A 24,707-nucleotide genomic window follows, 5' to 3' on the forward strand; every position below is an offset into this window, starting at 1 on the left:
CATGCACACAAACACTCTTCCCTTGCCTGGAAGCTTAGATTAGCATTTGTTTATGAATGCATTCCATGATCATTGTGCTGGAAACATGGTTCTGGAAACTGAAGTTTTCTATTTACCACAGTAGAAGCCATAGACAGCAAAAGTGCAAGCTCCTTTTTTGCTGCCACACAAAAAGAACTTAGAGAAGAGGGACTCATCTGTAGCATGAGAGTCTCAGATGAGCATTTGATAAGGTGGGCCTGCTTGTCCAGGAAATCACTTTAAACGTACACAAAAAGGGGCAGGTATACTGGAACCCAAGATTAAAAAAAAAAAAAAGTATAGTGGTTTTTTAGGTTTATGTTGAGGGCCTAATTTTTACTGGTAGCTTGTATACTGCAGCATTGTGTAGTGCAGCAGTTGACAACATTTTCCAGTGGTCAACTGAAAAGACTGAGACTGGTTAAAGGTGCTAGGCCCTGGTGGCTGCTAGTACACCCACTTGTCCTTGCTGCCTTGCTGTGGTGTGGCACAGGGAAGCTCCCTGTTGCCTGGCTTACACATGGCGTAGTATGAGGCCCCCCAGTTGCTGAAGCCCCAGCTCCACAAGCCAGACTCAGTGGCTCTGCAGACCATAGGTTGCCAGGTTCTGGTATAGTGGTATTGGAGAAGACAGTAAATTTTGCCCAAGTAGTATCATGTATATACCGTACTGCAGTACTGCAGCATAGACATTTATATGTATAATATTGTTCCTCCAAACAATTGCATGTCTGGTGGGGAGCAGTCAGAAATGTTTAGACATTTGTTTGCCTATTCAGACTTTATGCTGCCATTTTTATATATATTTAATGGTCAATGACTGTAGTGTCTGTATGGCCTGGTATTTCAAGATGTGCTTTGGTGTGGTGACAACCAACTGTGTATGCAAAATTGCAACTTGTATAGCTAGGGAAGGCACTGAAAATTCAAGATCATTTTTCAATATCTATTTTGGAAGGTTATTTCCCAGTATTGTGTATAGCAAAAAGAAATGCATGGGCAACTGCTGGTAATCATTTTGTAACTGTATCCATTCATTGTTTTAGAAATGTAGAAGTATCTAATTTTTAATTTGAAATTTATTGTGCTCTTTCGGTGTGAGGAAATCATGACTAAAGGGGGAAGAGAGCTGTGGCATGAGCCTCTTAGAATCATAAGTGTAATGGGATCTGGCTTTAGCTGTCCAAAATTGGGAACCCCAAAACTGAGGTATCCACAGTTAGAGATCACTTCTGATATTCAGTAAACCCAGCACGGGGTCAGGTGTATCATTGTATGTCCTTGTTGATCTCTCCTTTGTACATAAGGGTGACTAACTTTGTTTTTTTTTTTTTCTTTAATGGTTGTGGCTAAATGGTATGTAGTTTTCTAGTTAACTGCATTATAAATAAACAGTTCTCCATGCTCGTGTTTGAGGAAGAAAAACTTAGGCATTTATTTGGATAAACGTCAACTGAGTTATTTAAAAAAAAAAGGAGTATAGGACTGTGTTGGTGTCTGCATAGCATACTCCATGAAACTGATTTACTGGTAAATTACCTTTGTAATGGTAGAGATTTCTAAACTAACTCCATTATTAAACAACTGAAAGGGGTCTAGTATTAGGTCCTGTTTGATGATATTGAAGTGTCCAAACATGGGAAAATCCAAATATTCGTTTTCATTTCCATTTATCAAAGGTTATGTTGTCTTTGTGCGCAAAGAAAGCAAAGTTATCCTCAACCCTACTGGAATGCAGGTTAATTATAGCTTTTGGTACCTGGTTTAGATCAGCTTATGTGATAAAAGGCTTTGTGTAGGCTGCACTTAGGAATTCTAACATCTTTCATACAGAAACAGTGTATCAGTGGATGAAAAGAAACTGCAAATCCATCCTTCTCTTTCATGTTCATGATCACTCATCCTGGTGGTTTTTTCCATCTCCACATAGCTGGGGGCAGAACCAGCACTGAGTCACAGCTTGGGAGAACATTTTCAAGCATCAACAGTATGCATCTAAAACCTTTTCTTCAGGACAGTTTAAAATTCAGAGTTATTTTTCTCCTCCCTTTCCACAGCGTTCTCTCTTAGAGCTTTTTAAATTTAGCCTAAATTTCATGGCATCCTGATTTGTCCATTATGTGTTATGTAAAGCAGCAGATATTTCTGGATCTTAACCACGTGTTTTCTCAATTGCAGGCAGATTGGCCAAAATGGTGGACAAGCCAATGAAGGCTAATCAGAGATTCAGGAATATCTGCATGGCCTCAGCCTCCTGAAACCTTGTGCCGAAGAGGGAGCACTATTGATTTCTCTTGTCATCTGGAAACAAACTTTAAAAAGCAGCTCCCTCTTGTGTGACCTCTATTTAAAGATATCTCGTAGCTATTAGGAACTAATGTTGCAATGTGTATGTTTAGCTAGTAAGTTGTGATTTTATATTTTGGTGTACCACATCCTTAGGAAGCTGCTTTTTGCATAGGCAGCTGCTGTTTTGTGCAGCAAAGGAAACAGCATGTTACAGATGTGTTGTGCTCTATGCTCCTATGATTACTACTACTTTTTTCTCATTCTCATTTCACTGTCTCCTTCTAAAATGAACCATTTAAAGTGATATATTGCATATGTTTGCTTCTAGGGTGGAAAATATATTATGTCTCTTCATGTTCCATAATAACAAAAAACTAGCTTTGATACGGAAATAGAAGTTGAGTCTGCTAACAGCTGTGACATTTTTTTTCTTCTTTCTGGGAGGTTTTCCCAGGTGGAGGATTTAATCCCAGACAATGAGTCACAGAACTCACGGAGATGGGGGAGCCTAAGGATGGATCAGTGGGCCTGAATAATTGATGAGGAGACATTTTCCATAATGTTTCCATAAATTTGAGAGGTTTTTTCCCATAAAAGCATGTCTACCTTATTTTCAGTGGATTTCAATATTTCCCACTTCCATATGCTCATGGAAGTGTTATGTAACAGAACAGAAAAATAAATTCCTGAATTTTTAGAGCCTTCCTGCCTTAGACAAGATGGAGATCTTTATTACTCTCTTGGAAAGGGACTTAGTGGCTAGCACATAGTTTGAGTATTTTCTGTCAGACAGAATCTCTGGACTCAATGATTTCTCTCCCACCTCCAGTTTCTCTCTGCCTTCATTCTGATATTCTATGATCAGCCATGAACTGACTCCCTTACCTCTTTATAGAGCTCTCCTTTTCTTTAGGGGACCTTATCATTTTGTTGTTAGTCCTAAATGATCTGAATCATTCTGGCTGATGAGCTGAAATGCAACAGCTGAAAAAAAGGTCCAAACTGATGCTGTGAGGATAAATTTGCTAGAATAAAACTACCATGACCCTATGGCTCAGAGTTCTTCACTTGGGTTCTAATGAATAGATCTCCGAGACAGCACACTCAGGTATTTGGTCTGAAGGGAACATGTTTGCATTTCTGGTGCCATTCCTATGAGCTTCAGCATGCCCAGAATAATCATGCATTGTTCATGGTGCCAGCTTTAGTCAAAAATTAGCTTCAGATTAGTCATATGGAAAGGAATATCCTGAAGGCATTTTGCTGACTAACATCAGATGGATTGAAATTACCAGACATGTCAGCTAACAAGTTTGGGGAGGCTGCACAGAAAGGCAGACTTCAAGGCATGTGGTTCTAAAAAGCGAGAAGCGGAGGGTGGTATGGTTACCGTACGTCTCTCTATGATTCCGGAGTTGTGATTTCAACCTTCACGTCCACACAGGTGTAAGCGAGTATCTGTCACTTGAGCTGGGAAGTCCAAGGTAGCTGGATGTGATGCAGGTCATAGCAGTCTGTGTACTGTTGACTAGAAACTGATGCTTTAACTATGGTAGCCCAATGTACCATTTGGCTCAAATGGACCTTTGGCCTTTTGGTTTCTAGGAGAAGTGATGCTTCATCTAAGTTTCAAAAAAATAAAACTGTTTTTTTTTAAGAGTCCAGTGCATATATTCCTAATGTTATGCTGCAGGCCATCAAAATATTAAATGACCAGGATACACCTTTCACTGTGAGGCACAAATACTTTACCAGGACTGTGAGATGGCAGTTGTAATTCTTACTTGTTGTGGTTCTCAGTGGTCCCAAAGAGTTACATTTGAGCCTATTCCATCAGGGAAGATGTCTGTGACTTGAGTCCTTACTGGCAGGATGAAGAGCCATTTTAGAGTAAACAAAAATCCCCAGTGTTATGGGGGCAGCTTGCCTTGAGATGCCAGAGATGACATTTTCACTAAAATAATATTTAGTTGATCTGAAGTTCAAATGTGCATGACCACTTTTGGAGTTCCTTAAGCACTATGAAGGTGATGGGGAATGAAGGGATAATTTCACAGACCCTTTTCTGAGACTGGGTAACACAAAGTCCCTGCCCTGAAAATCTTACAATCTAAAAGTAGCCTAAGATAAAACATAAAGACAGTGTAATGGGAGCAGGAAGGAGATAAATTAAAAATGCACAGTGAGTGAATCTTACCAGTTCTAACATTTATAACACTGACACAGGTGAGTTAGGCTGAGGCCATGTCTGGCCATAGAAATCAATGGGGTGGTGAAAGCTCAGCAAAAAGTGGGATTTGGAGCAGGACATCAAGGGATGCTTGGCTTATAGGAAAAGGGATGTTGTTCCAAGCATAGGAAACAATGAAGTGAAAACATGGAGATGGAAAGGGGAGGAAATAAACAGGTACCAAGGTATGAAGAATGGACACCGTGCACGTAGGGGAGAGAAGAGGTATAGGCAGGAGAAGAGAGGTGGGAATTCTGTGCAGAAATAGTGTGTGGTGTAGAAAGGAATAGTATTTAAGTTGCTGAATGCTGGACAAAATGAAGAGATGAGAGCATGAGGGGGAGGTTATAGTATTCGAGGCAGGACAGTACCATAACATGAAACTGTGCTTATTTGGGAGTGGGAATAAAGTATTTACAGAGATATGGCTAGTGTATGTTTATGGGTTTGCAATTTTGCCAGATTTCTTTATTTGAAAATACAGACTTTAAAAAGTTATCTTCTGTGGGTGTTTTACACTTTGTTAGACTGAGAATGCCCTGTGAAATCTTCAGCCTGAGCAGCAGTCATCTCCAGTGAGGATGCAGTTCAGCTTCTTAGCCCATTGACTCCTCTGTACCTTGGCCACAATTGCCAGCAAGCAGGTTAATAGAAGGTGCAACAATGTGCAAGTGCTGAAAAAGCATAGACCCCCACAACCTGGGAGAGGAGCCAGTCAAGAAAGTAAAATGGAGGTGAGGGTGTATATTGGGTATGCTTGAACACTTCATACCACTTGTACCTAAACTCCCAGTGCTACCGGTATCCCTCATTTTAAATGTAAGTTTTAAAGTATATTGCTGGGACTGGTGACATCTCTGCAACCAGAACAAACTTTTTTTAAAGAGTGTTCTTTGTACCTCAACAGGAGTTATACCCTGTTGGCAAGGAGCACTAAATATTTTTACTAATTAATGTTTTTACGGTCTCTGAGGTAAGGAACTAGGTAAGTAAAGCATTTTTACTCTGAGGAGGGCAGCTATCTATTACAAATCAGAACATTGCTTCACATTGGTCACCACATTGTTGTTCGGGGCAACAGGTGAATCAGCTGCTGACTCAACACGTGGCCTCTGAGGGAAGAAAAAACTCTTGTTTTCTTTTGGAATGACTTCAGTTATTCAGTTCCCTTGTTTATTAGGTCAAGTTTTTGAAGCAGTGTACAGTGGAGTCCTAGTACAGAGATCACTTTGGGTAACTCTTGTGTTGACTGGTATTGGAATGGCTATTGGTTTCAGATTCATCAAATGTGGAAGTTATGATGTCAGATGTACATAGAAACAATCTCTTCATCTTGCAAGGACTGAATTAGTATTAGAAGCAAGGTTTTTTTGGTGTTATATTTTTTATTTGACCAACTATCTAGAACAGTGGTTCTAAATTTTGTTAGACTCCAGGCACCTCTCAGAAAATGCCACTCTTAGCCTTTGCTCATTTTCTGACTACAGAAAAATAATAGAGCAATTCTTCTGTTGCAAAGAACTCAAGACCACAACAGGTCAGAATGTTTTTGACACTATGGATCCCCCTTTGAAAGCTCTGAGTTTATCTTGTGAATCATATGTAGGTGTTTGATACTGAATGGTGCTAATACTAAGTGGCACACTGTGGCACACTTAAAAGGATCTCATGGCATGCTATTGAACACTGGTTGAGAATCAATAATCTAGAGAGCTGCTAGACAAGCTTTCAGGCATAAAATATCCTTCCTTAGGTCCATCTCACTATCAAAATGTTAAGCTGAAGTATTTCAAGTTGGGACTTCCTTTACTTCCAGCCTAGCTCTCAGGGAGGTACAGAATATCTTCCCATGTTTGGAATACCAAAAATGTTGCTTCTGTTCTTGGCTTCATGAGTCAGGGGCACTTGATTGGTGTCCATGTGTGGTGCAAACACAGCGGCAACAGGGAATAACTTTTGGAAGCGAACTTTTGATTCTTAAAATCATGTGGCCACATTGGCTGGAATCCTGATTCTCACAATGGATGCGCCAGACTTGAACTACAGTAGAACATCTAGGATTTCCTGAGCAATAGCGTGGGGTACAGATTGTGTCAAGTGACTCCTCAGCCTTCTATATGCCATGAAGCATAGATGGAACAATAAAAGTTGGGGTGGAAGGAGAAGTAGAATTGGGCACAGATGGGAATGAGTTTTGCCACTGTACCAAGAGAAGCACTGACAAGGTAGAATAAATTTGAAAGGCTATCCTCCCCGTCACCCATGGTAATCTTGTGCTTGTACCATACAATTTATTATAGACTGGTGCATTCACTGGGTGGATACAATGAGGTTTCATAGGTATGATAAAAATGTGGCCAAATCAGTCTGTAAATATGTATCTATCATTCACAAACCCTGCAAGGAGTTGAGAGAGAAGTGCAGCAGTATACAGCTGTTTTTAGATGTAATGAGTTGCATTCCAGTTGCACGGATGCCCCAGCTACTCTCTCTGGCCTGGTAGAGGATTCTGTAGGTGCTCTGTCACTACTTTGCATATACATACAAACATAGTCTACTTGGGTTTTGACTGGGTGATCTTAAATTTCAGCCTACAAGCAGCAGTTGCTGGAGATCAAGTTCTCCTAAACTCTTTCCAATTATGTTTCATCTTGCTTAGTAGCAGTATGTTTAATTGCCGCTACGCAGACCTCTTAAGTGGGCCAAGGAATGCAATATAGAAAGTGAACACTGTGCATCACTTCAATACTGCTACAGCAGGTGTAACAGGAACATCTGCTTCTATGCTGCACAGGTGGCTGTGAAGAAAGAATAGAATCATATAGAACATAACAATGCTTTGTTTTTTAAAAAAGCTGTGAACTTTAATGATTTTAAAAATACTCTCTACAAGATAACAAGTAAACAATAATACTATAGGTTTGCCGTAAAGATTCTCCCTTTACAAAGCTCAATATTATCAACATGTCTAAACTCTCAAATGTTTTTCATCTTCTAAAAATACACTATGAACAAATGAACAAGCAGAATCTGGAAAAATCCCAAATGCCACAAGCACAAAAATGGTTTAAGTGAATTCTGTCTTTTGTGGGAAGAGGGTGTAATTCTCTTTCGTGCACAACAAGATAAGTACACCCTTCTGCTCTTGTCAAACTGAGGAGATCATTAAATATACCAGATGCAAATCTTGGGGGTGATTCTGTGTCTATTGAAAGTTACTCTGACTTGCAAATAGTCTTGATGAGAGCAGGCTGGAGCTCTCTGGCAGTCACATTACTTCAACTTCCAGTGACAAGAAATTATCGTTCTGAGACTATATATTAAAGCATCATTTACTTTGCTGGTTAAACAATATTGTTATCCAAGTTAAACAAATATGCTGCAGTGAAGCACATATTGGAAAATGTTTTTAGACTTAGGCTGGATCAAAAGTACTAAGCGTACTATTGTGATGAAAGACTTTATGTAAGTGCCATCTGACTAAGTATTATATATATAGCACAACATTGTATTTATCAGCAGTCAGCTATCTTATGCAAACACTTTGATTACCAAATACTCATGTCTATGTTGAATTACCCCAAAGACATATGGATGGCAAATATTTCAGCTTTAAATCACAAGTATAATGAGCATCACCTGGACTTCATTCTCTTGAGTCCAGTCACCACTACTCCATAGCTTGGGTCGGCTGGTAATGGGGTCTGTAGGCAGTCAGGATCTATGTCTGCAACTAATGAAATTATCCCCATTTTAAAAAGTGTTGCTTTAGCAGCTGCATAGCCCAAGAAACCCCATGGAGTGCCCTTGAGCCAACAGCTATAGTGGAAAATTTGGAAAAAGTCCAACAACAAAAAAGTGAAGCTCAGAACTGCAGTGAGTGCAAACAGTTCACAAGAACAGGTCATAGAAAAATAAGTGCTATTCTCTCCACCAAAATAATGTTTGCTTTGATCAGATATTTCCAAATCTGATTATGACAAATTAAGCTTTTATCTTTTTTTTTACCTAATGAGTTATAATTCCACACAATTTAATTTAATCCCTTTGCAAGGGATTAAATGAGATCCTGAGAATCCTCAACCACCATGGTCATCAGCAGGAGTTGGGGTTACTCAGCAATTCTCAGGATAAGTTGCTAGTTCTGCACAATTTAAGTCTGTAAAGTTTGAGAGCTATAATTCTTTTCAGATGCAAGGATGTGGGGGTATAAATATACTTGTACTTATATTGTTGGAAATACTTCCAGGTTTAGAAAATATCTTGTGGTATTCAGCAATTACTTTTTAAATTGTATACTATTTTTCTTCATATGAGAAAAGGGTCTTTCTATCGTGCTGGATAAGAATGATTTCCTCCTGACTGCTTTGAACCTTAATTTATTTCTTCATACATAAATCTGATTCATAATGTTCAAAATGACTGACTCTTTTAGGCAAACTAATTGAGAGAATAGGTTAATTTTTGCAAAGTAAATCCAAACCAAGGTCAGTTTTAGGAAGGGATTGGAATGCCATTAGAAAGATTACATCTGCTTCATGAATTGCTACAAGTAAATTTGACATCTATACTTGCTATAGTTGACATCATCATGTGCTACACTTATGAGGGAAGCGTACATTATGCCTCCCGAAAAGGGGGGGCAAAATCCAGTTATGGATGTACTAAAAATTAGGTGGTATATACAACAATATGCACCACTTACCTGATGCATATGTTTAAGGTGCTTGCTTACAGGTGTCTTACCATATATGCATGGTACACACATCTATATGTATATTAAAAATGTAATAAGGAAACATATATCCCCATATCCCTGAATGTCTTTACATTTTCTAATCCATAAAAATGTATTTAAAATATTTTAATGTAAAATATCTACAAAAATGATTATATTTACAAAAAATAGAATATAACTCCAGTTTTTTTTTAGCTTTGATTTTCATTGATTGGATTCCATGTTGTTTCATAATGATGCCATCTGTACCAAGGAGCATTTAAACAGCTGTGCATTATGAGACAGTTCTGTTACTCGGTCCACCATCTCTTGTAGGGCTGCTGTATTGGGGTAATGTAAGGCAGCCATCTTGGTTGCCATAACAACACTCTTTAGCAGTTCACACAGCTGGTTGCTGGAGTTCATCACTTTGCTGCGTATCTCCTGAGTAGTCACCTGCCTTGTGAGCGTATCCCCAATAAAGATCAGTTTGTGAGCACTTAAAATGACAAATTTACTGTGAGCAACAAAGATCCTGGGTGGCTGAGTCGTACTGATGCAATTAAAAAAAGCATCAATGGCATTCAGGAGAGAAATAAAATGAGTCTCACACTGATCAGAATAAAAAAAGAGCAGCTGTCTATCTTGAGAGGCAGCAGTGCTGTTTGCAGCTGCGAGATCCAGAGGTGGTTTCCATTTTGAGATGTCATTTTCCACAGGCTTTGTGATTTCCTGCTCCAGTTGTTGGAACTGGTTGATCTGCATGGCAAGCAGAGAACCATCAACAGAGTATATTGCTCCAGTGAACAAATTTATCCCAGCATTGCTATAATGTAAAGGCAACTTCACATGACTTCTTAAAATTGAACTTCCTTTAAGTTAGATGAAAACTAATTTTTTTAATTTTGGCATAATGAGGGATTGGCTTGGCACTGATGTGTTCCTTAGCAATAACTTAAGGAGCAGAGTTTATATCCCATTACGTTTCCTGTGTATGTCATGTGTGATAGGAAAATGGCTGTACACATTTTTAACCATTTTAACATACTGGGATATTTTTATATTCTGTATAATCAGCCACATTAATTTTCTTGAGCCTGATTGCCTAGAATTATGTAGGTTGGCTGTATCTAAAATCTCATGATTTTAAAGTCTGGTATTTGGGACATTGCAGGGTCATGTGTGTGGAGTAGTTTTGCTTACTAAATTTGTTAAATATACAATTTCCCTTAATATAAAATGGAAACAACAGGCTGACTTACTGTTATGAGAACTTAAAATGTAAGCTTTCTGACTTTTTAGTGTTTTAAACATAATTTTAAACCTATACTGGTATTTAGCTTACTTCTGTGAGCATATTTATACAGTGGGTGCATACTTGTATGCAATGTACCTGAGAATCAGGAGACTTGGGGCTCCTATACATGTGCAGGGAGGCTGCTCCCAGCAGACTCCAGCATCATGTGCGTCAGGATCCCTGCACTCAAAAATGGCACTGGGACACTTTGAACTAAAGCTCGTTCAACAAGCTTTAGTTCAAATTCCTGTCACCAGTTTTCAGTATGGGGATGCTGATGCACATAATGCTTTGGGCACTTTTAATAGTTTAAACACTTCTGCTTTCTTTGGCATGGTATATAGCTAGTTGAAATGGGCAAGAAGCTGGGAATCTTTATGGCATAATAGCCATGTCTAACTTGGGAGTGCAAGAGTAGATAGCTTTGCTTTGTTCATTGCTACCTGGCATTAAATAACTGACCAAAAAGCTTGTTCTGTTGTATCTGACCAACTTATATACAAAATGGATTACATGCTGCACTGCAAATCTGATCATTGTCTGCTTGACCATACCTGATGATGCTCCAGCTGCATTTTGTTCTGCTTGATGATATTTTCTTTTTCCAAGAGCTCTTTTTGTTGTCTTTCAAACTCTTCTTTGCCCTGTTTTTCGCAATATAAAAAGTAGACATTGTGTCAAATCTAATAGCTCTTTAGAGTTAAGTCTAAATAACAGCATTCTTCCTTTTATTGCCCAATTAGCTAATATCCAACCCATAAGAATAGGAAAAGCAAAGGATAATGTTGTGTTGGTGATATGGCGACTGCCATTGTACTCAGTATTTCTAGCTTTAAATTACTTTCCAAAATTCCATATCGAAAGTGTAATTTGAAATGAATGAATTTACTTTCAAGATTGCATGAGTCTGACAGGTTAGTTTCAATCTGGCCATGAATGGCTTTTGAGAGAATGAGCATGCAACAAATCTTAATTTGCATTAAGCAGAACAATGTGTGTGGTTCACTCACCTGCAAGTGTACATAATCATAATCATCCATCCAGCTCTTTTCAGAGCTCTCATTGCTGGTAATGTGGGGGTGCTGGTCTTTGCTCAGCTGTGCAGGCAAAGAACTGCAGTGGTTCTGAGTTTTTTCTCCGTGATGCAACAGTTGAGTCTGGGGGCAGTTATACACATAGTCAGTTGTGTTGATAATGTGCTCCGATACAGTCTTGAAATGGGAGCTGTCTGATACCTGTTTGAATAGCATCTCTGCATTGACACTGATGGTGGTGGTCAATTGTTTGGCATCATCTGGGACTGTCCTTGCCACCATAACAAATCGGTCTAGATCATCACATTTGCTCTGGGGTTTGTTGACAGCTAGGACATTCAAGGACCAGCTATAGCTGTTGAGGTCATGGCTGGTCTGGGTTAAGATCTGATGAGAATCCTCCAGCCTTTGAAGCTCCCTTCTCATTTTATTATAGAGACTGCACTCAGAGAGACAGGAAGCATTGGCTGTTGATCCTTTTGCAAACTGAAGGTACTCCACCAGTGAATGCTCCACCTTCTCCACAGCACTGTGTATTTCATTAATGTGTTTTTCCATGTACCCATAAGATCTCCAGTCCATGTTAACGAAGGCCATAAGGTTATAGACAGCAGTTTCCACTGTCTGCTGAAGCCAATAAAGTCTCTCTATTGCTGTGTCTGGATCCAGTATTAGTCTTTTGTCCAGACAAGGTGAAGCTGAAGACTCCTTTGAAGTTGTGGAAGATGTGGACATGTTACTTCTAGTGCTTCCTGTACTGGAGAAAGACAGTCTGTTTATCCCATCTGTCAGATCTTGCAATCCTTTAGTGTCTTGTAGGGTTTGTGGTGGCACATCATACACACCTTCCCCTCCTTCTGGATTGAGACTTTCATTAAGTCTTGCCTGTTGCCCAGGAAAGGGAACTCCACGAGGGGTGTCATATACATCCTTCTGAGGAGCAAGTTGCTGTCCAAGAAATTGGTTTTGATGGCTAACTGGAATGTCATATACACTCTGCTTGCGTGACATTAACTCAGCTGGTAGAGGGAGGTCAGAGGTAAATTTCTTATTAAGTTCTTTCCCTGCTGCTTTGGTGATAGGAGGAGGGATATCATATACTCCTTCTGGTTTTGCATTACAGTTCCCAGTCAGAGGGTAGTCCTGTGAGTTATCACTCAGCCCACCATCATCTCTGCAGGCAGACGGGGGACTAGCATAGATCTGAAATGCACAAAGCACACGCTGAGTCGCATCAGAAAGACTCCCTCAATGCAATTAACATTAAATTAAAATTCTGGGATGAGATGTCTGCCATGAGTATATTTTAGACTTTCATCCTGGATTTGATGTCAGTTTTACTACTAACTGATCATCATTTGGATACTCTCATAAGCAGCCAAATCACAGAGCCAGTGTTTTGTTGTAAATATAGTTTTTAGCTCTAATTATAGGTGCTCCACAACTGCTTAGTAATCAAGTTACACAGTTCAATTTTATTGGTAAACATGAAAAAGGCCTGATGAAATGTTTAAATTGCTAAAATTCAAACACCCTTTTCTAGCAGTACTATGCACAGTCTGTGTTTAAACATGTGTGTAATTGGACAAGAAAATACATGATCTGATGAAAAAGCATCCCACTTACCGCTTTTGCAGGTGGGATATCATAGACCCCTTGAATTTTTGCATCTCCCATCAGGACTGAGTGTGCAGACCCCTTAACAGAAGCAGGGGGAATGTCATATATCTGAGAAGAGAATAACACTGTTATAAGAAATAAACTTTTTCTTAGTGCTGTGACTTTGGATGAATTCTTTCTACTTCCGTTTAGTTATTTTTAAACAGAAACAAGATAAGCAGGACTTCAGATTTTGCTTAAAGGGAGATTTACTGGATTTGCTTTATACTCTGCATGCCAAAAAATGAAAATGCTTATAATTCATCCCCTTTGTGAAGCTGTGAGCAGGAGAAATGAACCATCTTAATTGTATACTGAAGCTCTGGCCAGAAAGTGAAATCAAGATCTGCATACAGAGTCCTTTTCATCCCCTTCTTATTTAAAGACGCAGAGGAGAGACATAACAGACCTCTGCTGTGGTGAAGGGAAAAGATATTACCACAATATTTGAAACATCAGTCAAGGAAAATAATTGAAGGGGGAAAGGAGAGGGAAGAATGCTTTTTGTGGTTTTATTGTCAGTTGCTGTTCACAGCCTTTGGGTGCATATAGATGTGCTCTGGGAGAGGGAGTGCATTTTAATTGGAGCGGTTCCCATAGAGTCAATCTAATTAAAATGCTTCACCATCATGTGTTAAGCGTCCTGCATTTCAAAATGGCCATGGGGGCACTGTAACTAAATCTCATTCAATGAGTTTTAGTTAAAGTACCCCCCACAGTCACTTTGAAATGTGGGATGCTTAATACACACGAAAGTGAGGCATGTTACAGCATTGTAATTAAAATGCTTCAGCAGACTTGATTAATCGAGTCTGCTCTGAAGCATTCCAAGTAGGGTGTGTTGGAGCACATCTGTAAGGATCCTCTGAGACTTGAGGCTGACCTTATCAACACTACAAACCTGTCTTTCCCCTGTGATGTGGGACACCTAATGGGAGCGAAGCCTGCAGGGCCCAGACCCTTCAGCTGTATAATGGGAGGGGAGTGTGGTGTGCTGCCTCCCTTCCTACACAGCAATTTTCAGCAATTTATTGTAGACTCAGAGCAGGCAGCAGAGTAGGGGGCAGGGGAAGGAAGATGAGATTCTATTCTGGCCCCAGCTCTTCTTTGGCCCTCTTCCCTGAAGAGCAAACAGGGGTTTTTAGGGATAGAGGGACCCAAAAAACCAACAGGCTTTTGCATGTGCGCACCTGTGTGTGGAGTGGGGATAAAGAAGCAGTGAGTGCACTGGTTGACGCTACGTTGTATACAGAATGGGAGGAATGGGTGAAGGTGGGTCTAGCTCTGAGTGGCTGGGCTGTCTGAGTCCAAAATTTTCCATTCCCTTTGGCATTTGCTTCAGCAAATGGGGAGGAGAGCTCAGGGCTGTTGCAGAAACAGTAATGATGTCTTTTGCATATGTACAACCAGCCTTGATTAATCTTCTTAGGACAAGGTGGTGTTGCTTTTATTGTATTTGGGGAGGGGTAGCAGCAGCTTGGTTTGAATTAAGTAATATTTCCAAGGAGCACCTAGTCAGGAACCTCTTCGTCATTATCAGCATGTTCTACTTGTGTTGTGAAAAAGCCAGGGCTGGGCTGTCACCCCAGTCTCTCAAGGGGTTAAGCTCTTTGGCATTTGGCTTGAAGGTTGAGGGTGTGCCAAGGATAACCATTAAGGCAGTGGTTCTCAACTTTTTTTAGACTCAAGGTACACCTCCATAACATGTGAATTGAGCAGTACCCCAGATCTTCCTCAGATCTAGGAAAGGCTTCTGCAGAGCTACGGCCAGTAGTATGGTACAGGTCCCCAGACCTGAGGAAGAATGCCTTGTATTCAAAAGCTTGTCTAACTTTATCCCAACCATTATGGCTACAACATCACTCTAACGCTACTTCAATATTAAATGCATTTTTCAAGTACTCTTGTACACTGTTAAATGTAAAATGCCACCTCATCTAATTTAAACTTATTTTTACTTTGGAATGAAGTAACCTATTCTGAAATTGAACTGCCAAGACTACTGATAAGTCTATAGGGTAAAGTTTTATTTTATACTTACACCTTGGAGAGGACGGACTGGAGGGATGTCATAGATATCCTTCTGGTTATTGGAAGGGAACTCATAAACATAGCCTTGTCCTGACCTGATGGGAGTTATTACCTGTGGGTTAAAAGAGGAGAAGAAAAAAACATAAGTAAGTGAGGCTCTTAGCATGTTCTGTTGGTAATCGGCTGGGCTCTCTCTACAAACACTCCAATGTTACTAACTTCTGTGCTTTATACAGTAACTGTATTAATGAAAGTCCATACATACTCTTGATAGCATTTAAAAACTATACTTAATAGGTGCAGTCAAACATTTTTTCTTTCTTAAGCAGCTGCACCATTGGTATAAAATGTCCCTGCACTCTCTACTTACCAAGGTCCCAGTCTTACGAAATGTTGAGCATGTTCAAGTCCTAGTGACTTAGATAAGGGTTCAGAGTTCTCAGTTCCTTGCTGGAATAACCTCTAAGTTCTGTGAACCTTTATCTCATGAAAATATTTCCTGTTGACTTCAGCCATTCTACTTGTGTAAGCACTACAGGATCAAGTCCTAAATGATACAGCATTTGTCACTTTGAAGTTTCTCTAAATAGAAGCTGATATATATTTAAAGCTACTAAAAAGAACATTCTGTATTAGAGCTAAGTTTGATTAATTTGTGTAGCCCCTAACAGACTAAAAATGTAAGCTGTTCTTTAACATGAAAAAGAATTGCTGAAAAGCTTAGCATTTGTATTTTTCACATTTTATAAACCATAAATGGCCACCATAAATTCAAATTACATTTGGTTAAAAATAAATACACCACATCTGGGACAACCATCCATGTGGCAGAATTACCGTACAGTGTGGCTTAAAAGAACCCTTGTTACATAAGCCCCCTGAAAAACAGGGTTTATAGTGGAAATACTGGTGCTTTATCTCCATTCTTCCAGTATTATTTAGTTCCAGTTAGAGTATTATATACTGTAAGCCAAAGACACAAAATGACAAGTGTGGTAGGACTGGATATGGGCTAGTTTCACATTCAGCTGAGTTGTATTCTAAGCAAGAGTTGTGCAACTTGCTTTGGAAATGCACACAGTATACAAACCAGACGCCCTGAGCACAAGGAGCAGGCAAGATTCCCCGGCATTTTTTGCATTAATAAATCCTGGTGTCCTGGCTATATTCCACTGTGATTTATGCCTAAGTGAGACCTGATGGCCTAAGTCCCTAATGTTTATCCTCCACATAGCTACAGTCTCCGTGCAATTTCAGTGGAATGAGCTTATTCTTCTAAATGTTGTGCAGCGGTTATTCCTGCATTGTGAAACATCTGTTCCACATACGGGTCTGATGCCATTCCTGACTTCAGGGCCAGGTATAGACATTATACTTTTATAAGTGATTAGAAACTGGTTTATACCCTTAACAGAAGTTCAGCACACATAGACTTGTTTAAAAATAGCAGAACCTGGTCTAAGTTTTGTGCCCCAAAGGGTGAATATGTTCTGTTTGCAACTGATCTAAACCAGTGTTTCTCAACCTGTAGGTTGTGACCCACTTTTGGGTCATGAGAATATACGAAAGAGTCACGGACAAACTTTAAAAATGGATTTTCCTTTAAAGGAGAAAAATGTGGAAAACCGTGGCTTTTCCCTGGTAGGCTGGCAGAATTCCAGCCTGCAAGGGGCTGCTTGGGGCCTCCCATGCTTCACATACCCACCCCTTGACCCACACACTGGGGGGCTGGGGCCTGGGGGTGGCGGGGTAGTGGGTCAGGAGTGAGAGGCACTGGGTTGGGACTAGTCATCATTGTTTAAAAATGGGTCCCGGTACAAAACAGCTGGGAACCACTGATCTAAATTATGCTGATTACAGAAAACCATGCAACTTAGATTGACTCTGCCTCAGGCTTTTGGAACATCTGTACCTAGCCCAGAGGACAGACCAGATTCAGGGAGGTTAGTGCAAGACAGTGCAAGCTGCACCTCTTGGCATCTGACTGGTTGGCTGTGTCCTAAAAGGGTATCCATATCTGTGGGCCAGTGACTGATAAGTTCTGCTGAATCACCATGTTGCACAGGAAAACCATCCTACAGCTCTTGGTTAGGATGAAAGAAATAGGGTGCCACATAAAACTGTGTTCTATAGAAATTAACCTCAAAGGCTAGCGACAGATGTACAAAAAGCCTGAGCCTGAACTGATTCAATTTTTGCAGGTTAGTCTAACCTGGCTAGGCTAAACCAGTTTGTAATCATACAGACATCTCCTCTGGACTGAAAAAATTCAGGCACATGCCTGCAGTGGCTCCGGCTAGAAGCTGGGGAGCACTAGAGCAGTCCTCCCTTCCCTTCCAGAGTGCTGAGCTGAGTGGGGTGTGGCCAGGCCCTGGCAGGATGCTCTGATAGCCCCTCACCGCCCCCCCCCAGCAGGGAATGTTTATCACCCCTAACTCAGTGTTTATCAAAACTTAAACAGCTTTTCTAAGGAAGGACAATACCACCTACCTGTTGATTAGCTCCAGAAAGCCTGTCTGCCTTTGTTGCCTCCCACAGCATGGACTGTAGCCAGCATGTGGTCTGCTAGCTGATGCTGAGAGGTGTCTGTGTAAAGCAGAGGGAATAATCCCTGTTTAAAGCCAGGCAGATGGCTTTAAGTCTGTGGTGGACCTCCAGTGAGGGAGGGGCAAGCCCTGCTGTGAAGCAGAGACCTGCCCAGCCCAGAGAACATGCCAGGATGCTGGGGGAGTCTGGTTTACCTTAAACAGCAAAGAGGCTGGGGGACACATTGTATAAACTGGTTTGACCCTAATCAGTTAAGTCTGATACTACATTCAACCAGGTTTATCTCAAATCGGTTTCAGTCATTTTCAAACTGGTTTATGTGCACTGAACATCCGTTCTGTTACAGGTTTAAACCAGTTTCTGATCACTTAAACTGGTTTATGTATACTGTCTGTCCCTAGCCAAAATCTACAGAATTCAGTACAGGTGGATTGCTCTTACAGCAATAGAAGTCTCCATAAAAGGAAACCAAAGACTGAGCAGGGTGGTACCTTATAGACTAATTCATTCAGAGAGATATGGGGGATGACAGCAGCAGCGTGGTTGCATCCTCCACTCTGGCTGTGTGCCTCTTGTGCAGTGAGCTCTCTGCACTCACCAACATAACAGTGCAGTTCCTGTATGGGATTCCAAGTGTGCCACTAGTCAGACCATTTCTCGCTGACAGGAACTAATTAGTGGATTAATTTGATACAAATGAAATGACTCTCACATGACTGTTAGTTTTACCTGGCAATTCTGAACACCATGCATGGAACAGAAACACCTTGGGATAGAAAGGTCTTTTAAGCATGCTTGCTTAGCTATATCCTTTGGAGTTTTCTAAATTTCAGTGACTATCTTGCTTCACTAACAAGTGTCTGGTGTTTTACCAGTGATCCTTGAAGAGAACAGACACAACAAATTAGGAACCAAAATCTGGTCTCTGAGTAGCTATCATCATTATTCTTTCCTCAAAGAGCAGGAAAAACAAACCCTCTGGTCTTAAGCTGCTTTTTAAACTACAGGAAAAATACTTGACTAAAGAAGTGAAGAAATGCACTGCTCTGGAGCTCAGCCCAACATACCAAAGTAGCTCTGGGAGACAGAAAGAGGAGGATTGCTGAACTGCTGCAACCCAGTTTAAATTCTCAGCTCTACACAGCACTGCATTGTGTCACACAGAAATGTCTGATAGTTCTATTGGATGATAGGGAAAAAGGGGTGGATGGAAGGAGTGCTAAGACTAGTATTTTCAGAGGTGCCTAGTGATTTTGGATATTCAGCTTAGAATACTTAAATTAACCTCTTTTTCCTTAAGCAGATACTCAGAACTTGGAGAAAACCAAGCACCTTTCTGATGTATCAACCTGGACACTCTAAAGCAGTGTCTACTCACCCAAAATATCAAGACACCTTAAAAAATCTTGGCATAATTGTCTAGCCTTTGCTTTATCTTGTTTAACAACCAGAAAACCCTTTGTAATGTAATTTTAAAGAAGTTCAGAAGCCAGGGAATGCCAGTCGGACAAAAACCTTCCCTTGTAGATCTAATTTCTTGTGTGGGGGTAGGTGCCCTTTCTGGTGCTTAGAGCTTTATTTTCTGACAAATGTGAACTCCAGCCTGTGTTGTTCTTGTTGTTGTTTTTGTTTCTTCCTCTCTCTCTCTTTAAAAATGCTTGTGGTCAGATGGGTTTGAAAAATTCTGTGTTTTAAACCAGCAATTTTCCTTGTTTACGTATTAAAGGAAACAGATGGCATACCCACAAACTATCTGTCCCAATATTCTTCAAGCACTGCAACCACTTAATCGGTGCAGAACAATTCGCAGGGACCAAGACAAGCTGTGGTGAAATGTGTAATAAGCGTACGTTCAAAACAAAAGCAACTGCATTAAATGTTCTGTACTTGCTGAGGGCCATATCCCTCCAATAGTAATTATTTGGGCCCTTTCCCTGCCAATTGTGTGTTCTTTACCAAGAAAAAGAGCTGAATATGTATATATTTTTTAAAGCATCCAGTCCGTGGTTCTTTAAATCCCTTTTCCTTACACGAGAGGAGAAAAAAAACCCTTTCCATACTTTTTCCAGGGAATATTCAGTATGAAAAGGGAAGAAGGAGAACATTAAAGAATGTTCCTAAGATGCGCATAAAAGAATTCTTATGACAACTACAGATGGACCAAACAGGCCAAATTTCATTCTCAGTTCTGCTAATGTAAAGCTGGAGAAACTATGTGGCTTTACACCTGTGCAGTTTAGATTAGGATTTGGTTCATCATTTTTAATAACAATAATACTTGGGAATATTATTTTTCATTTGATCTCAGAATGCTTGAGTAATAGTAGATAAGTCTGTCTTATTTTACCCACAGAAAACCCAAGGCCCAGCGCTGTTAAGGGAGATGCTTAAGTAGAACACAGGTGTCTTGACTTGTAGTCTAATAATCAGAATCCCAAATGGTGTTAAAATAGCAATTCAGGACATATGGTGGTGGATAGTGTTAAAATATCAATTCAGGACATATAATGTTTTCTTTATTTTCACTCCTTTTGCATGGAGGGCTGTGAAGGGAGAGATCCGGAGGCTTATTTAACTATTTCGCAAGGAACGTGTGTTTTTTTTTAAACCCTGTATTCTGTTCTTGACTGGCACATGCAGCTCCCCTTGATGCAAATGGAAGTGTTGTGCATTCATTTTGGCCAGGATTAATCTGTTCTTGCTGCTAATCTCTTCCCTTGACTCTCAGGATCTAACCCTTTTTTCTGTTGCAGATACCTGGAGTTTGCCATTGAGATGCCCTCACTGTTGAGGGAAGGCTCCAAAGGAAGAACGTGGTAATTGTGAATGAGACTGGGAAAGAGGGCTTAAGAAAGTAAGTAAATGGAAAAACAAGAAAGCTGAATCTGTTGTAAAAAGAAATGTTGTAACTTCGTTTAAAACAAAAACAGTAATAGTTGAAATACTATCTTCCAGGCCCCTTGGAAAGTTACATAATAGCTACCTGGATTGCTTTTGTTTTTGCAATAAGAGGCATAAAAATCAAAGAGAATATGGAGCAATAGCAAGAGAAAGAGTTTTTAAAATGCAACTGCTTCCCTCTACCTCTTTCTGGGCATCTACAAGGCAGTCTGACATGAACCTTCAGGAAAATTAAGATCAGAGAGTGATTGCTGCTCACTTTCTGATATGGTATCTGTTTTCACTTCATATAGACAGACAGAGACCAGCTGGAAATTGGTCCTTGGCTAATCTGATGGCAAAAAGGTTGTGTTAGAAGCTGGTTTTACAAAAGACTTTGGAGACTGATAGAACCTTGCACTTTGAAGGTCTCTTGTTCATTACAAACAGAATGCAATGTTCTCAAGTTTTGCTAGGACTACAAAGTGGCATGACTTCAAATTACTATGGCCACATTGCGTGACATTTGTTCTATAGCAACTAGTATTATATGTCTCAATAAATGAGCAAAGTACATTTTATGGAATGTATCCCTGATTTTTTTTTTTTTAATTGTATGTTTATTCGTTTACAATATATAATAATCTGCGATAGCCTCCCTGCTGTTAGTGATTAGCCACTGAAGTCTTGTTTTACATATGCTTGATTACAAGGATGTTTTTTCTGAGTTATAATAGATGTCAAACTCAGACATACAACACCATTTTAGAAGCCATTTTAAGTGAGTTTTTACGTCATCTAATTTACTAACCAAGGTTAACAAAGTGAAGATGGTCAAATTGTTTTAAGATGCTTAGCCCAGAGTATGTTCAGTGGAGAGACCGGTTGGTCAGTGGACACAGGGACTGGGCTACCCCTAAGAGCATGAGATAGCTTAGTGTGTAAGAAGGCTGCTATGTGTAGAAGTGCTGTGCCTCTTCTGTGACAAAGACAGCAATATTTTAGTTTTGGAGGTTTTTTCTTCTTCCATGGTAGAGGTGAGGGAGAGATGAACCAAAAATGCCTTTTCTTATGTGGAATGAGAGATTTTACTCATTTTGTGATAGTTAAGAGAGTGAGATTTTACAATTCAGAGCGGTAATATAGTTCGGAAATAAGCTGGCAGGGGTTATTTGTTTTGAATGTCTTTTTTTTAAATAAAGCTCCCACACAAATTTTCTCAAAAATACCCTTCAGACAATGAGACGTTAGAAGATGGGGAAATATGATGTATGTTATTCCTGCCTAAACCTACCTGATATCTTGTTGCAGCATACATCCTCAGAAACTCCTGCATACCCTTTCCTACCTCTCTCTGGCTAGACAGCCATTCTTTAACCTAATGCACTATGATTTTTCCTAATGACATCACTTCGCAGTTTCTGAATTTAAAGTCCTGTTGTAAATCTTTCTAGAGCCTTAGGGTCTTCATTTACAAGCTTTTTTTTTTTTTTTTTAAAGAGTAGGGATTTGTCTTCCTATGTGGCTGGGAAGTACCTAGCACAGTGGAACCTAATCATAACAGAGGCCTCTCTGATACCATAATCCAAATAATTAAAAGGGATGTTGGGTTTTTTGCCTTTTGGAGCTAGTACTGTATTAACTAGCTTGACACATGCTTTGGATTGTGAGCCTGCAAATTATAAAGCGGGAATTATGATACTTGATTTAACTAACCAAGAGAAGAGTGAAGGAAGGAAATTGTGTCTTGACCTTTATTCAAACCAGGAAACACTGAAGATTCAGGTAGTTCTGTTAACTGCAAGTTGTAAAGTCTTGGCTGGCTAAGAAAACCTTTTTTCTTTAACTGGGCGTTCATGGTACGTTTCAGGTTTATTGAACTATTTTTCAACTATGTATATTTCTCTATTTAAAATTGATTTAGTTTAAGCTGTGAAGTTATTTATGTGATCAGCTTCTGATCTAACCTAAATCAACAGAATGCTATTGACTAAAGTCAATAGCAATCATCTGTATCAGATGGCAAGCTGGGCCGGATTCTTTGCACACTTGAGTTATTGTTGATGCTGTTCAGCTGTTTGCAATTCTGGATGCACGCAGAGAGATGCAAAACTTTCCTGCAGGCATTGCGGTATAAGCACTAAACGAGGAAAAGGATAAAGTGCATATTGCATTTTTACTGGAAAAAACTTTTACGACAAGGTCCTTACAGGACCTGATTCTGCTCCCACCATTGTCTGCTGTAGGGACTTCAGCCAATGAAGTCACTAGTCAGGCACACTCATTTTTGCAGCAGCAAGGTTGGCTGGGGAAGGGGGCTATTTCCTGGTCTTCGATAGAATTCAGTCCTGCCTATAGAAACTGACAAGGAGAGTCAGAACAATATTTCTAAGTATCAAGGGTTTTTTTTTTTCTAAGGGAGGAGAGTAATGAGTGTAATGCACCATTGTCCTAAGAACCCAGTATTTAATGTGTGTGGGTGGGGGTGAATTTCTTAGGAAAGGATACTTGTCTAAACTCTTTTCAACAGCTTTATTGTCCCTACCTCTGTGAAAGTTGCTCATTTCAGATACTTGGTGACCTCATGCCTTGGCCAAAAAGGTTAAGGGTATGATGCAGCATAGTGCTTTGTGATACAGTAGTCAGACATTCTGGAGTGCCCAAAATGAATAAATTGTGGGGGAGTGGATCAGACAGGGGGAGCAGGAAGCTTATTGTACAATTCTCTGGGGACATTCTCTCCTGGGAAAATACTTTTGTGCTCAAAAGCAGTTCCTTTTGTTTGAGTTTCATTTGGAGCTGAAGTTTTAGCTAATAATGCGAGTCAGTGCTAGTATTATGATTGCTGGCCCAAAATATTTTAAACTGGGCATTTTTAATACACAAAGACTGCCTGGACTAAGGAAAGACAAAATGTTGATGATGATATGACTATCCCACCTCAACAAAGGGAGGCAAAGCCTTAGGCTGGGAGCATGCACCTTCTGTATTGTAATTTTTTATTTCTGGTTCAGAGAAACCAGAGATTTCTGTTGTATTTGTGTTTCTGTTGGTTGAGGGGAACAATTAAATCTCCCCCAAACTCAGCATTTGATTAATCTATTTGAACACTTAAGAAAACATTGTTAGTATGTTTTAATAGCTGAACATTTACTTATAAGTTTGGGTTTTAAAAGTCAAAGCTTGATTCTGCACTCAGATTTATGTGGGTAGACTGTCATGCTCAGTAGGAGTCCAGGAGTATGGATTAGACTGCATGCTTGGGACCTTTTTATGCTACCAGGAAGGGGAAGGGAGGAATGTGTCTTGTGTTTTATAAAAAGGATTGACTTTAAAAAAACACCCGCCCCCAAAAAACAAACCCCCCCCCCTCTTCCTGCCTAGGGAGAGATTGGGAATAGTGTTGAGCTCATTTATTTACTTTGTCTAATAAAAACACAAGCTTTGTCTTAAAATATATCTTTATAGATCACATCAGTGACTAACTACTGCTTACGTTGACTTGTGGGTAAGGGTTTCTTCACTAAGTGGTTTTTGAAGAGACCACAAAATCCAGATGAACTGCTAATAATTGGCCACGGTTTATTTATACAAATGCCTGTTGCACTGCTCATTTCATATGGAAAGTTATAGTAGTACACACACATGCATCAAAAGGTTGCATGCTGTATTATTTAAGAACAGTCTGCATTAAATTGGAGGGACTCATCCTTTCAGCACGTTGCGTGAAATCGCCAATTGTTGAGGCTCATGTTTCAATTCCTGCTGCCCTCAGCAATTTTGCTGTATGTTTAACATTTTAACACTGAAGCAATATTTTGTTACAAAGGTTACAAATCCCCAAAGCTGAATTTGTGACATGAAAATGAGAGACAGAGGGACTATAAGTTGCTTGGGTCTCTGAAATAAACCCCATCACAGGAAACTGTGCTATTTCAGACTGAGGGAAAATGAGGGCATGTTTTTATGTCTTTTGAATGCAAATAGGTTTTGCAAGCAAAC

General features: G+C 39.9%; 1 protein-coding gene and 1 long non-coding RNA gene across 4 annotated transcripts in view; one reads left to right on the forward strand and one right to left on the reverse strand.

Annotated features, from left to right (window-relative positions):
• The first annotated feature begins 2,230 nt into the window (after positions 1–2,230).
• On the forward strand, positions 2,231–23,286 carry LOC109315544. The gene is made up of 3 exons (XR_002102532.1): positions 2,231–2,423; positions 5,068–5,263; positions 20,579–23,286. It is a non-coding gene; the product is annotated as an uncharacterized LOC109315544 (long non-coding RNA).
• Positions 7,877–24,707, reverse strand: part of NEDD9 (neural precursor cell expressed, developmentally down-regulated 9) — a 146,833-nt gene continuing 130,002 nt past the window's right edge. For all 3 annotated transcript variants that reach the window (XM_019543287.1, XM_019543278.1, XM_019543270.1), the window contains 5 exons: positions 15,289–15,390; positions 13,215–13,316; positions 11,565–12,791; positions 11,109–11,198; positions 7,877–10,016 (listed from right to left, as the gene is read on the reverse strand). In XM_019543287.1, coding sequence (XP_019398832.1) covers positions 9,507–10,016; positions 11,109–11,198; positions 11,565–12,791; positions 13,215–13,316; positions 15,289–15,390 — 2,031 coding nt within the window. In that variant the 3' untranslated portion in view covers positions 7,877–9,506. The remainder of the gene's footprint in view (positions 10,017–11,108; positions 11,199–11,564; positions 12,792–13,214; positions 13,317–15,288; positions 15,391–24,707) is intronic.

The sequence above is a fragment of the Crocodylus porosus genome, unplaced genomic scaffold (assembly GCF_001723895.1).
Source record: "Crocodylus porosus isolate Cpor-Errol unplaced genomic scaffold, CroPor_comp1, whole genome shotgun sequence".
NCBI classification, from domain to species: domain Eukaryota; kingdom Metazoa; phylum Chordata; order Crocodylia; family Crocodylidae; genus Crocodylus; species Crocodylus porosus.